At 46.3% G+C, this 15,712-nt stretch overlaps 1 protein-coding gene across 4 annotated transcripts in view; it reads right to left on the reverse strand.

Moving 5' to 3' along the window:
- The window catches only part of LOC144114996 (GTPase-activating Rap/Ran-GAP domain-like protein 3), an 811,635-nt gene that overhangs the window by 664,436 nt on the left and 131,487 nt on the right, over window positions 1–15,712 (reverse strand). For all 4 annotated transcript variants that reach the window (XM_077649106.1, XM_077649105.1, XM_077649104.1 and 1 more), the window contains exon 4: window positions 12,031–12,320. In XM_077649106.1, the coding sequence (XP_077505232.1) occupies window positions 12,031–12,224 (194 nt within the window). In that variant the 5' untranslated portion in view covers window positions 12,225–12,320. The remainder of the gene's footprint in view (window positions 1–12,030; window positions 12,321–15,712) is intronic.

Consider the following 15,712-nt stretch of genomic DNA (forward strand, 5'->3'; position numbering starts at 1 on the left):
GTTGTACCCTGGATGCCGCGAGTTTCGGCCTCGGCGCGCTCGCGGAAAGAAGCTCCGACGGCCGCTCGGACCGAATCGCATGTGCGCGCGATTTTACCTTCTCCTCTACACGAGACGCATCGGAAGTTTACTGCTAGCATCGAAGTGCGCGCGCGTCGTTATCGGGTGAGGCGGGGGGAGGGGGTCGCGACTCTGCACTGCGCGAACTCGCCGACTAGGCCGGGCCCCGACGATGCGTGCAGGAAGCAGCGGCGCCGCCGAACCTCGCGCGCCTTCCGCGAGATGGCGCCGCTCACAGAGCGGCAGCGTCGCGCCCGGCCGTTCATCCAGAAGCAGTCGGCGGGCAGCGAGAAACAAGACAGAAGAAATCGATACTGAAAAGCTGAAAACATTAACCGGAGCGGAATAATATTCGAGAGCATGCCCAGATGGCGAACCCACCCCCTCTCGCTTCCCTGTCGCAGGACATCGGCTCCGGTCCTGGAACGCTCCCAGAACCCATCTCCCTCTTCTTCGCTTCCCTATCCCGCAACGCTTTTACTTCGCTACGCGGCGGTTTGCTTAACGATTTTCTTCCGCTCGTCGATGCGAGGCGCGCGGCGTTCCGGTAGCGCGCCGCGGGGAATTATTTCTTAGCATGCGGCAGCGCTCCGGGGGGCAAGAATTCTTTGCGCGCACTCGGGCCAATTAATAAACGGCAAAAGGCAGCCAGCCAGATATCACGCGTGCTCATCTGTTGATGGCTCTGGCGAAGTACGACGCAAGCGCTTTTTTTTTCCTAATTGTTTTTCTCGTCAAACCAAAATTAGTCGCGTCTCATATTTCAGGAGCGGATCCTCTTTCTCCCCCTCTTTAATTGAAAAGTGCGAACAAAGTTTGCCTCCTGAAAGTTTCAACGGCGTTATAACTAAGTTACTGATAACTAAAACGGAACGTAAAGAGGGGTGGTTATTCAGTTCTTTGCATGAAACATTTGCTTTACTGGACTAAAGATTAGTTCGTTTTCATCTGAGAGAAAAAAAAATGAAAACGAAGCTGAGAACAAGGAAGGTGGCTCAACAGACTTCATGTCACCAGTTTAGTAATTTGTTCCAGAAACTATCACCTCCGTGATTAAAAAACTTCGTTCGATTCTGTTTAAATTAGTGTACTGTGGCAAGGTCGATGGGCTGTGTACTCGAGTATACAGTTTCCACTATGTCCGGAGCACAGAATAAAACTGCCCACAATAACAGTTGTCGCAGCGCAGACTTCAAAAACTGGCTAGGAGTCGTCAGTGTTGTTATGGAACCGCTAAATGTATAATACCTGTTTTGCGGTCATCTTTGTTGCTGAAATGTGATCGCAGCTTCTCACGTCAGCGTGTGTAGATTACACACAATCAGCAGCTATGCAGCTGAAAGGACAAAGTAGTATTTAGCGCACGGCAGCACTTAAGACTGCACAAAAACCTTGAAGAACCATCGTTTAACGTGCTGTAGCCCTTATCTCGAAGGATGTATCAACAAAAGGCAAATTGAAGGCAGCGACCACAAGCACTTGCTGTCGTCTACTCATACGTAATTCTTTTCTTCCTTAGCTCTAACCTACTTCGCAATAACATGCACTAACAAGCCCGAACAGAGGTTCTACCGAAGTAGCCGCTGTCTTCACATATCTATAAGCTGTACCCTGTTCTCGCAAGCCAAAAAGGTCGCTACGTCCTTCATGTAGTGCATTAAATAGCTTGGCCAGCTCCGAGTCGACGCCCGGCAGGGCGCTCAGGGATCTCTTAAAAAAAAAATAAAAGCCTCACGCCGCAGCACCCAGCATGGCGCGTATTCGGGGATTCCATATGTTTGCCTCAACTGTGAAAGCTATACTTGGCTTATGTTATAGACCACCCGGTTATGATCCATCGTGAAAAGCTCATGCTGCCGTAGTCTAACATACGTGTATTACGGGTAACTTCCTCGAGTCGTCTATTTTTCCATTTGGCGATTTTATGTTCCTTCAGATAAACTAGCCTCTACTTAGCGCACCTGATAGTTTGCAGTCCAGTGAGCCCGAACATTTTCTCGACCTAACTCACGATTTCAGTCCCAGTCGAGCCATAACACTATCGAGGAGCGGTAAGAACAGTATTGATCTCTCGCTGACATGCAGACCCGAAGACATAAGGGGCGTAACGCTTCTTCCTGGACTCTGCGATCATGTCCTCCTACATATCTTAATCTCACCAGTGCTAAAACTTTAATCAGCAGCTAAAAAGCTAATCTTCGACTGCAAGAAATGAAACTACGATGCCAGCAGCATGGCACTTGCACGCTTTCACGAGGAGTTGTGCGATTCCTATTTATCTAGAAAACTTTATCATAACTGGGAACTATATAAAAGGTCAATGATAAATATGAGGAAAAACACATCCCAGAAATAAATATGAAGTCCGATGATAACAACGGATGATTTACGGTAAATCTGAAATGTCTCCTAAACAGAAAAAAACGCCTCTATCGATCAACAAAGATATCTGACAGCCCTGCTGCCTGGGATCAATATTATCAATGCACAAAAATATATATTGAAAACCGAGCCGCTCACCGGAACCAAAAGCGATTATGGGAACTGACAGCAAGGCAGTGGATTGAGATAGGTGTGCCACCGTTTTGAACCATCATTTCATAACATTTTTTTTTCTTCTGAAAACAACACTGTGGACCTACCTTCATTACATTCACCAGTATCGATGCCTAACGCAAGCGGTTTCAGTAACCATATCAACAGTAAACTGTAGTCGGTTGTGGCTACATCAGTAGTATAAACTATTAAAAAACACTTCAGTGACCTCGAGCGAAATAATACAATTAATCATCACCCAGCCTTTGCAATCAGAGGAAGTCCCAGATGATTGGAAAATTTCTCAAACCATTGCAGCCTTTAAACTGGTGACTGCAAATTGGCCTCCAAGTATCACCCATTTCTTTAACCAGTGTCCTGTCAAAGCTTCTCGGGCACATTACATCCTCAAACTTAATGACATATCTCGAATATAATGAGTTCCTTTATCTTCACCAGCATGCTTTCAGGAAACACCTTTCATGTGAAACACAGCTTGTCGAGTTCATACACGATTTACTCGAATCCATGGATGAAAATCTCCAAATTGATTACATATTCCTCAATTACTCCCCAGCATTTCATCACATCCCCCTTAACCATATACTTCTAAGCTTTCATGACTACGAATTTGCATCAACCTAATCCGTTGGATTGAAATATTTCTTTTAGGACTCAAGCAGTTCACTGCCACGAATGATAGCCACTCACGTATTGCTAATGAAACGTCGGGAGTCCCTCAAAGCGCTGGACTCTAACCACTATTATGCCTAATTTACAGTAATGACCTCAATTGCCCCACAGAACCGAAATGAGGCTTTTTGAGGATAATCGCATTATTTACTTAATGTTTAGGGCGATCAACGATACATCTTTGCTACAATCCGATCTCAACGTACTTGCACCTTGGTGTAATCAGCCCTTGAACACTAGCAAATACAAATCCATGTCGTTCACAAGAAAACAAACTGTGAATCAGCGTCAGTATAGTATTAGCTCACTTTCCATTGACCACAAATTATCTTTGACATATCTCGGCCTGCATCTAATACGCCTTCTATAATGGGAAACTCACATTAAAAAAAAAAAAGTCCGCCACCGTCTGGAAGGCGTTGAAGTAACGAGCGTTAGCTGTTTGGTTTACTAGATGAAGAAAGCGAAGAAGAACGTGCCCGTTGTCGAGTTACATCCCCTCAAGATACGTCGCAAACGAAACTTGCTTCGTTTGGAGGGTGAAGGTGGGCCTAGAATTCGGCTTGCGGTGCGCTTCAATTAGTAATTGCTTATATATACAATACTCACCTATTATTTAATTGCGGATTTATTCCTAAAGCACAACCCATAGGGTTTTATTTGCCTACCAAAATCGGTACACAACTGTCCCCGGATAGGTGCCCCTTGTTGTCGGAGTAATATAGCGGAACAAATGTATACATATAAAGCGGTCCCGTAACGGGACAGTTTTCCAACCGTTATAGGATATTTTTTTTTTTGGGGGGGGGGGGGTGGAGGGGAGAAGTGGGGAAGTGGGGAAAGAGATGAGAGGGTACAACCGATTTTAATGGCCGTCACCCTGGATTCGAGAAACCGAAACTATGTCGCCATTTCGTCCCCAACATCATACTCACATAGTTCCACCTCCATCCACCATATTGGACAGTGACGTCATCATTGGCACGTGGCAGATGGTTGTTTCTACAATGCTATTGTAGATGACGCTTCAAGTCTCAATGCGAGATGCGCAGTTTTCTAGTTGCAGCCACAGATGGCGCTTTTATCTCAGGGTGGTAGGAGACATCACGAAATCTCTCACCGTAATGAGTAAGAGCTAACGCTCTTAATATTTGCATTGACTCCTTACGCACTCATGGATACTTACGACGTAGCTTGAAGGCCGCATCTCCAGATCAAAATTACGGAGGGCATTTATGACTACTTAAGTGCTTTAAATATGAATTTATTGTTTTCGTATATTCTTGTCATGTTTTACATTTATAATTTTTCTCTCCTCTTTTCTAATGACACACCTACTCATCAGAATACAGTCGCAAGGCAAGGCATACGCTAGGTTCACCTTTGTTCGCCACGAAGCAACGCGATTTTTGTGGCCTACGGGTAGCGTGCTCGCCTCGCAGGCTAGAAGTTCTTGGTTCAATTCCCCGCACCTTCTGAAGATATTGTATTTTTCTTTGATACCACGGTGACGTCATGTGGTATTTTCGGGACCACTGTTGCCGGTCAACGCTGAAGCCGGGTTTCGTAGCCGATGAGCCAGATAATGCTTTCGCATGGAAGACATGAGCATGTATGACATTCATTCGCGCAAGAACTACAATACTACGCGTCATACATCTGAAACCTATCACAATCGTATCTCACCGCCGACTTTGAAGGCGTGCAGAATCGTGTGATCCGAATTTTTAGCCTCGTGCTATTCAAGAAAAGCAAGCGTCAATGCTCTGAATCAGTCTCTTTCCGTTCTGTCACTTATATCACGCCACATGATATCTCGAATGTTTCTTCTTCATAATTTATATTACCACCCACGCACGAGACAAGGGAAAAATAAAACCTCCGCACACGATATCTGGAAGTTTAAACAATGACCCTATCATTGCACGCATTTAAAGCCGCACCTCAGCACTAAGTTTTTGGTTCTGCACGGACACAATAGCGCTATGAAATGTCCTGCCAAACACCATCACATCATACAGTGGCCGCAAATCATTTCGGGGGAACCAAACAACCCCTTTTCATAGCGGCCATGCTTACCGCTTATATGAATCTGAAGCCTTCGAAATACTGATTACTTTTTTTTCTTTTGATGCCATGCATTTTGTCCCGTATTTGTCCATGTATCACAACAGTGTTATATATGTTTATCTTGTTCTAGATTTCGTGTATTTCACTCAGCTCTGCTTTTTTCATGCGAGATTTTTCAGCTACTGTATATTGCTATTTTTTCCTTCTTGTTTTCTTTTACCTCGTTGTTCTGGGACCTTGAAGAGAACAATAAAGGAAATGAAATAAAATAATAGCCAATATCGACGTAAATTCTGGTGGACCATCGGTCAGACGCACGGCCTGTTTGCGTAAAGGTAGTTAACCGGGCTCCGTGGTTCCCAGATGCACAGCGTGACAAGTGCTTACTGGGCGACAATTTGTCCACAATCCCCGGCTCCGTACGACGGGAACTTCCACGAAAACTCTTCCTTCGTACGCACTGCCAGTCCCAACTGCCATGGGTGCACGAAATGATAACCTAGAACTCACCAGACATTCCGGGCAGGGGACAAGCCTAATGCTGCTCAAACGTGCTGCCGAAGAAAATACTGTTGGGCACCAAACTGCGAAGTAACGTGTAGCACATGCTACCATCTTAAAAACTTCGCGCCAATAAGTCTGGCGTGTTCTGTTTCATTATACTGTTGATTAAGAGTACCTTGTTCTACGAAAGACACTGGGCCAGCGACCGAGGTTCAGAGATGGGCTGTCTTTTTTTGGCGCGCAACCGGTTGGTGTGGAGAGAAAGAGAGAGAGAGAGAGAGAGAGACAGAAATAAAGAAGTGCTTTATTCAAGCGACTCACCTTTCAGAGCTGAAACTAAGATGTGAGGTCCTCCCGTTGTGCTCCTAAGGCGACGAAGGCTTCCCCAAGTGCCTAAACTGCTCGCCTGAGTACTCGAACGTTTGCCCAAAAATGATTTTTTTTTTGCGATAGTGCAGTATAAAGAGAATGACAGTATCTTTGAGAAAGAAATGTGCACTCGAGTTCCCAGCATCATACAAAGGAAATTACTAATATGCGCTATCGTCGAAGTAAAAAAAAAAACAAGAATCAAGAATTCTTATATCAGTGCCAAGCATGATATCGAAGCTGTACTTCGCGTACCGCAATGTTCAGCCGTCTACCCTAGCCCGTAATCTTGCCGTGATTTATAAGGAACCATAGTCGAAGTGACATGGCTTTATCGTCAAGACAAAGATTCGCTGAAACAGAAACGTCACGGACAATTTCCCCTGCCTCAGTTTCTCGTGATCAGAAACTTTCGCTCACCCGTGGTCTGCTGCGGCTACCCTCTCTATAGTGCACTGGAAGAATTTATTACATACGTTAAGCATACCAAGTCAGAAAAAATTTCCTAGTCGTTTTCCAGTCCGTCAACTTTTTTACAGCTCTTTTTCCAGTATTCTGAACTTTCAGGCATGTTTTAACAATATTCTGTTCGCAAGTTACCAATACTGGCTGAAAAATAACGCCGAGAAGTAATACTGTTCTTGCGCATAGCAAAGAAAATGACGCTTGAGAACATCTTAACGGAGTGAATATACCGAGTTTCTCTTAACGTTTCGAGACTTTTATTTTAAAACCCGTGAGAGATACGTCGGTGCGGTCTGTGCAGGTAGACTAGGTTGTACAGCCAGGCGAACACTGTGGACGTGATAGAGCTTAATAATTAGTCGATCAATTAACAAAATTTAACTATATAACTTTTTATTTTAGATCTTTAGCGCGCAAGATTGTATTGCGAAATTAAAGACTAAACACATCAAAGGTGAACGCAGTTTTCAAATGTTCTTAATCGGTGATGTGGTACGAAACGCTGAACTCAAAAGCACGCATTTGGCTCGTTGATTAAGCTATCCTGAATTGCATATTTATCAAAATAGCGTCACTGCGCGCCGTATCGTCACCGAAATCAAGTTAACTTCTTTTACATTATCAAATACACAAACAAACAACGTCTGTGCTTGATGCATAAGAAATTCCAGTGACGCCAGTTTATAAATATATAATGCAGAAAGCCACCTCAACCAGCCGTAAAATGCGTATTTTTTACGTTCGATATTTCAAACCACACCGCCAATTAAGAAAACCTAAAAGCAGGACTGACATTCGACGTTGATGGCCTTCGATTTCGCAATACTACGTTGCCTCGGGAATCAAAAACAAAAAGTTGATTAGTTCAAGTTATTAATCGTCTAATCATTGATCCAAAGTACATAATGTCCGCCTTTCTGTACATTCCTCCTACGAAAGCCGCATCGCGCATCTCTGAACAGTTTTTAAAATAAAAACCTGTACGCACTAAAAAAAAATCACCCAGTATACCTTGTACACCGCTATGACGCCGAAACATCCGGCTTTATAGCTAGTATTGCGGTTAACAAGGAGCACAAGAAGAGAGCGCAATCACCAATCAGTACAGTCTAAACATTATGTTGCTTATGATTGTCAAGTGCATGCGTCATCTGGGTTATTTAGGTGCCAACGGCAACTCCTTTTTTTCTCTGGAATGTAGAGAATGTAATCCCACTGGCTGAGTTCTCCTAAAGGGATGAGTCTCATTTGGTTATAAAGATTAAAATAACGTTATACCTCGAATAATTGTGTGTTAAGGAAGAATATCTAGACACTCTTCCTTTCATTCCCTTTAGTTACCACCGCGTCAAGCTGCAGAAATTATAGCTAGTGCCAGTTAATTAGAAGCCCAAAGTATGTACGCTTGTGAGAATAATCTTTAATTGGTCAACTACTCGCATGTGCAAAATCTGGCCAGCATCATCTGCCAGCGAGCGAGCGACGGCCCGATAACCAGCTGTTTTCATGTTCGAGGAGCGTGTTAAATTTGGCCTTTGGCGCTTGGGACCAGCTTCTGCTTCGTTACCTGCTCGTTTCCACAGAAGTATTATTGCAATAATGTAAATGGCTGTGCATGCAATCAGTAAAGTGAAGCCGAATGTAATTACTTTCCTCGCCTGATCTTATTTGAAACTAAACTCAAAATATCGGATAACACAGTGCTGACGGCAATATTTAGTTAGTCTTTTTGGGAATAGTATTAAGACGTCTTTCTGTCGAACATGTGAAGGTGAACGCACGTTCCGCAATGAATGCCGATTCGCGTGCTCCTGTTGTCCTGCACCCGCATGTCGACTTTTACTTTTCACTGAATCTGAAGCAGTCACGGTCACAATGTTAACTAGCAGTATATAGACGTATGTTCTGGGACACCGCTCGCAGAGTGCTAAGAAGTTGGGTAGGTAATTGATGAAGAGGGCTTAGTAGGGCTGCCTGGTATATGTTGATTGAAACGACTGAACAGAGCTAACAGAACCGCGCTAACAGGTTTATTCACCGCGCTCCGGGAAGTGCCTTCTGCCATTTTAAGTCGGCTCGCTCAAAGACAGTTATTCGCGGAATTGGCAAAACGTACACGAAAGCCGTGTTGTACAGGTCTTGCGTGTATCAAACCAAGACAAGCTTTGACGCATAGGTTAAAAGGTAAACCACTGCAGCTTAACCCTTTGAAGTTGCTATCAAACGTAGCTGAGTCATTGAACACGGAATGGAAAATTCAAAAGAACGTGTGCACTAACACTGATCAATCAGAAAGGAAAAACACCGCATGCATTCCGTGTGTACACAAGGTGTCGCACAATCTGAATAAGATTGTGAGCAAAGCTGGTGTGAGATTGCTTTTCTCCGCCGGGAACAAACTGGGAGGGATGTGCAAGCGAGTCAATCAAGAAAATAGGAATAAAGCCTGCCAAAAAAAAAAGCACCAGAAAAAGTTAGCGAGTGTTCGCTACAGTGTAGTGCATAAGATACCTTTGCCATGTGCACGATTCTGCATCGGTGATACAGACCGTCTACGCGAGCATGCGAAAGATATAGAAAACCATTCACGCAAAAATGACATGGTCATACGTTGTACGGACTGCAAAACTGTGAAGCCTTCCTTAATAAGACCATTATCCTCGCCAAGTATAAAGGCCAGATCTCAGGGCTCATCTGTGAAGCATTAAACATACATAACTACGGTGACACGTGTGTTAGCCAGCTGTCGGTCGCTCTGATCCCACAAGAGCTTGCGTATGTTAGCCAACGACACCCCTAACAGTACGTGACTGTGGACTTTCCCCGATATGTTCGATCCTTTGTGTTTTGCTTGCCATTTTTCGTTCATATTGATGCCTTTCGTGTCGCAATAAATCATCTGGTGGCCAGTCAGCGCATCTGTTTGTGGCCTTCTTTTCCGTCCTGTCTGTTAAAGCTGTCCAGTCGTTACGATCAAAAGGCAATTGGCGAGTGCGAGACCCTCAAAAACACGCTGGCCGCATAAGCAGTTACTGAAAATAGTCCGTTTCCCGAGCTTTCTAAGGCGCCAAGCACTGCCACGATGTCGCTGTAGAGCTCCGCGAGCAGCTCTACACCGCCAGCTCTCCGCATTGGCATTGCTCGGGTTCTGACGGTGCTCAGGTTTACGGCGAGTCGCAGTGTCCTCAGACGGGAAGGTGGCCGCGCGCGGGCCGAGGCAAGCCCGGCGCCCCCACGATCACGTCGTGACACAGCCGCTGCTGCTTCTTCTGCGTGCACTGGGTCAACGTTGGTCCACCCAGCAAGAAACAGGAGGCGCACTGCGTGTCGTCTTGTAATCACAAGTTTATTAGGGGCAGACTCGTTGTAGGAGGACCGTGTCTCCGAGACTGCCTCTAGAGAGAGAAATTCACGTCCCGGCTTTCCAAAGCAGGCATAGAAGCCGTCTACAGGAGTGCTGGAATAGAGGTGAGCTTTCTTCCTTTTTTTTGCGATAGCCCCGTACTTAAGATGCCTTCGAAAACACGCTTCCTCAAATGCTAGTTCTTTTATGTAGATTGCGTAAAAGTTTAGGCCACGTACGTTGAAACGGCACATGCCGTAACATGTGTGGCACTAGTAATAGCAACTGAACCTTTTACAAAAAAAAAAACGCTTTTGGGCAAAAGCAAAATGTACACGAAAAGTATGTAGTTTTACAACTTGGTACGTACCCCTACTTTCAAGCGTCGATTCCCTTTATGTCAGCAATAGGCTACTCCTGACTAAATGAGTATTTACGCATTGACTGATACACGTGATCAATTTTTACATAAGAGGCAGACAAGTGCGTAAGCGGAGGTGGATGTTGCGATTTAAGGCTGTACTGCGTATTCAAGATTAATCGCGGAGGTTCATAGCAAAGGAGGAAACAATATTTGGTCAGTGGTTACTAGAATGGACATGCTGCAAACACGCAAAACACACCTCACTTAACGAGGTATTGAAAGTGTATCTTTATCATCTGCCGCACTGAGGAAAATGTATTCGAAGGCCTTGGCGATGTCATGCCTCATCATCGAAACACGTTTTCAGAAAGAATAAATAAAGAAGAAACGCGCAACAGCACCGCTGAAATACAGCCTACATAGCTCATCTGGGACGCAACTTACACTTGGGCTATAAATTTGAATTATTTGTTTTTTTTTTTGCCTGGACGTGTCCAAAAATTAGAAAATATGGAGTAGTAAGGAACCGCCACTTGAATCTAGAAGTAGCGATTGCTTACTGCGACTGCTGTACGAAGCCATGTTGAAGTTTTATAGCTGAATTTGAGGAGTGATTTATTCAAAAGCACTCCTTTTTCTCCCTTCTCTTCGTTTCCGAGTGTCAAGAAAGAAATTTATACGTTTTTTTTTCTTTAAGGTACTCACTTGTCGCCAACCGACCATACGACAGGTCACATTTTTCTAAAAACGAAGGAGCGGGCTTGGCATCTTTTATTCTTTCATTTAGTTTTCGGGATCAATGATGCGCCAGTTCAGTTATCCACGTCGTCTAGTGTCACATTCGAGAGCTTGGGCCAAGTCTTCGGGAAAATATCTCGATGAATGCAGCCAACGCGGTTATTTGCAAAAGCAGCATAAATTATGCCCGTGTGGCAAAGAGCTGAGGCCGCTGGCTTTATCGCAGCACCGGGGAGCGGCTGTCAAGGATGACAGCCAGCGATTGGACGGCCTCCGCTCGAGCGACGCCGCACTGACGTCTTCCGCTGTCGCCCCTGTTAGTGCAGATGGCTCGCTGAGCAAGGAAATTTTGTTGCCTCGTGTAGCAAGAAAACATCGGGGTCAGGTGGGAGCAATGGAAAGAAATTCCAAGGAGAAGAACACAACGTGTAGAAACGAAAAGAATATGTGCCCTATAGCTGGGCTCTTTCCTGCCTTTCAGCGAGCAGCAACGAGATTTGACCAGTGCCGAAATAAAAGTTGGAACGCAGTCGTCGGAACCAAAAAGGGAAGAGGCTTAGCGCGCGTCAGAAAAGAAGCGCATCACAAGACAAGACCAACAAGCAGCGAGCTACTTCAAATAAATAAATGCACACAGGGCTTAACTGGGGTCCCACGCTGCGCTGTTCCGCGGCTGGAAAAAAGAATAAATTCAGAAAAGGCGCCTCTCAGGTCATCGTAGCAGCTCTGCGCCAACGCAAAGGTCTGTCTCTTTTCAAAGTGGCTTGGTCAAGACTTCTTTCTCCGCGTCGCCGACGACGGAGACGCGGCGGCAAGGGGGGAGGCGACTCGCGGAAATAGAAACGTCCGGGTCCCGTCGAGAGAGGGGGCTAATGGAGGAGGCACTCACCTGCGCGGGTTGAAGAGATCGAACTCGTCGTCATCGCTGTCGGCGCTCAGCGAGATGGGCCACGAGGTCTGGAGCAACGACTCGCGGATGAGAGAGTTCCAGCTGAACGGCACCGAGGACGACGCGCCGCCCTCGTACGTGTTCTCGGAGCGCGTGAACCGACGCCGGCGCACCTGGCGAATGTTCATGAGCATGGGCACTGGGGCCGGTGCCGAAGCACCGAGCGGGGGCCGTTCAGTTCAGCCGCCGCCGGGAGCTGCCGCCACCGCTGCCAGGTCGACCGGGCTCGCCTGCGGTGATCAGCCGGTCATGGGTCATTTGCGGCCGTCCGGCAGCCGGGAGAGAACACTGTGCGGCGCACCCGGAGCTCAAAACTGGTATCGGGAGCCAAGCGCTCAGCCGCTGCGGCTATCGATTCTAACGAGCAGCGGCTACAGCTGGGGCGAAGACCTGAAGATTGAGAAGGGGCAACTTGGCCAGTGGCCCCGAAGGAAAACAACTGCGCTGCTTTGCCTCTCGACAACACTGCGCTCGCTCCTTCGCAACGAGACCGAGCGCCGTTCGAGCTTCCTTCGCGGAATAGCCTTTGTAAAACACCGCGGTGCCTGGCAGTTTGCCCACAGTTTTTGCTAAAGTTGCTTATGGCGCACGTAAGACCCTGCGTTGTGTCGCACTACGCAAATTATATTCACAAAAGGCAGCGCACTACAACAAGATGAGTGGCGTAAAATTACTTTGAGTGAGCAGGAAAACGAGAAAGCTCCGCGCCGCTGTGACTTCCCTTGTTCCTCGGGAAAAACGCCTTTTCAGGGATTCGCTCACCGCAGCTTGCTTGTTTTCCTATCAGTGGTAACGCATATCACGCTGGTTACTTGGCCCGCAATAAAAAATGAGGCTGATCTGATAGGACGCTGCAAGGCACAGTTCAATCATTCTTTTCAGCATCAGGGTGTTCTCAGTGTAGCAAGAAACAACGAGCCAATCAGATCAAACAGAGGGACGTTGGAAGGAACCCTTGAAGAAGGCAAGCAAGCTGATGTTATAAGTTATCCTGCTCTAGTTAGAGTATCTATCGGTTTCAGGGCTCAGTGCTGAATTCAAACTTGTAATCCCTGAATAATGCCAATAAAGTGCACGCTGTGTATGCCCAAAAACGTGAAAATTACCTGGTTTGAAGATAGACTCGTATGACTGAATGTGCGTTGAAACATAAGGAGAAACTGAGGAGCCGTACCAAAGACACACACCATGTACACCGCTCAGCAAAGTTTTAATGGAGCAGAAAAAAGGCATAAAATTGCTGTAGAAGAAACTGCTCACAGCAGTGAAAATTTATTGCTCATATGCCAAGCGTGCTCACTTCCTGATAATAAAAATAGAAACGTTCCACTTCTCTACATTTTACCTGTTTCCTCCACCTCTTTAAAGACGAAATAATGATTTCATTGAAGACAGTGCGGCTTCAAGCACCCCCTGTTCCCAGCCTGTAGTCATGAAGAGTAAGGAATCACCGACGTTAATCCCAAAACGCGGGTTTAGAGAAGGAATACCACGCAAAATGCTTTCCGCACTACACGAACTTAGGATAGACTTAGTGCAAAGAAAGAGTTCTTGTAACAAATATTATCATCCCTTTTTCCTCGGAATACTTAAACAGACTCTTAAACCTATTTATAATCAGGTGCTAAAACTTTTCTCATGTTTTTTTTTGTTTAGATTCAGTGGCAAAATCTGTGCTGTGAGTTTTTGGGGTGACCAACTCAGATTGGCATCTGCCACGGTGGGCAAGTTGTCATGACGTCACAAAGTCACGTGACCTCTCTCGACCATTCATGGAATTTCTTGACAGAGAAGTCGGAAATTTTTTGCTGAGACGACAACCTAAATGCTATCACGTTGAGAGTGAATGCTTAAGATCTTACTGCTCCGCCATCTGCACTTCAAAACAAATAATTTTCAAGTCCTCCTGATTTTTTGGGGGTGGCTCAACTGAAAAACTTTGGGGGTCCCCCTGCCACGGTGAGCAGGTTGTGATGACGTCGCAAAGTCACATGACCTCTCAAGACCGATCAGTATGGCCCATAAGGCCAGATTGTGATAGCGGCAAAACGTCACTTGACTTTTCCCGACCAATCAGGAAATTTCATGACAGAGCAGCAAGAATTTTTTTTTCTATGTGTGTGGAACGCAAATGCTATCGCATTAAAGGGGACTGGGAAGCTTTGTGATGGTTTGTCCACACTTGGCCATTCGGCGACAAGAGCGAGTAAAATCCGCCGCCGCGGCTCATATTTGCAAAAAAAAACATAAAATAAACTTGCAAAAAATAAACATAAAAGGCTGAAGGCCCTGCAGCAAAATGTAAATTGTCAGTCACATTTCCCACGGAACGACGTGTTAAACTTCCTGGGCTTGCAGCATTTCAAACCCTGAACGCTAAGTTCTTCGAGGAGCATCACTCTGCTCGCCGCTAACACCTGCTAAGCTCTTTCACACGCAGAGCCTATGAAATAGCTCTTTACTCACGGTGTCTTAGCTAAGCTCAACAGACGCAGCAATCGTAAACGATCTTGCATAACTCTCAACGATCAGCAACGAGGTTGTTGCTCACGGGAACTGCAATTTTCCGCAAACGAATGGAAGCTTTTGAGCGTGTTCCTCTCTCACGTGACCCGTACACTCTAAACACGTATATGCCTATATGGGAGTAAAAAAGAAGTAAGGTGACCTCTAGCGCACTCTCTTTTATTAAAGTGAGTGCGCTAGAGGAGAGCTCACTGTAGAAGAACGGCAGATTAGGCGAGTTGGAAATGCTCCATAATATTAAAGCAGCGCTAAGCATCAAGGACGAAGAAAGAATGGAACACACACACAGTGTGTGTGTTCCCTTCTTTCTTCGTCCTTGTTGCTTAGCGCTGTTTTAACATTATGGAGAGCTCACTCCTTTTTACCTTTTTTTGTTTAGAGTGTACGCCTCAATATTTTAGAAAATTAGACAGGTAAACGTCATAATCCACCAGACATGCGTGATGCTTCACCGGTGTATAACAATGGCAGAAACCTATCTTCACTTTGCCCAATATGGACAAATCAAAGGTCCAGCATGTGATAGCTGGCAAAGCTGTAACCCGAATTGTCTTCTGAAAAAACTTGCGCCCAACGTTCCTAGGAATTCGTGCACCGCAGTGGCGTTCTGGCGGCTGCGACACCTCAGTGGAGACCCCGGGAAACTGTCACCAAAGAGGAGGCTGTCGTCCTCCACCCGGCGACCCCACGAAGAGGAACAAGCCGGGCGATCGTAACGAGATTTTAATGGCGCGGTCGCGTCGCACTCGACAAGCGGAGAAAGCAAGCGAAGCAAGCGCACGCCTCGCGGCAAATCATCCTTCACGGCCAAGAACAGTGCGCCGCGCGAGTGTCCACGGTAGCCGCAATGCTGCGGAGCGGGAAGCACGAGCGGGAAGCCCCGAGTGTCTCGGCCACCTGTCGCCATCGTGCCCGATTGACTCGGTGCTCGAGACGCTATTAATCGGCGGCGAGCACCGCGTCGCAGCGAGCGGCCGCATGATCGATGCTCGAGGGAGCGGTAGGGGTGGGAAGGGAAGGGGGGGGGGGGATGGAGCGTTTTCGTTTCGTTCATTTTTCGCGGAGGAATGCTAAAGCGCCGGGGAGCAAGCCGCGT

This window comes from Amblyomma americanum, chromosome 1 (genome assembly GCF_052857255.1).
Source record: "Amblyomma americanum isolate KBUSLIRL-KWMA chromosome 1, ASM5285725v1, whole genome shotgun sequence".
Lineage (NCBI taxonomy): Eukaryota > Metazoa > Arthropoda > Arachnida > Ixodida > Ixodidae > Amblyomma > Amblyomma americanum.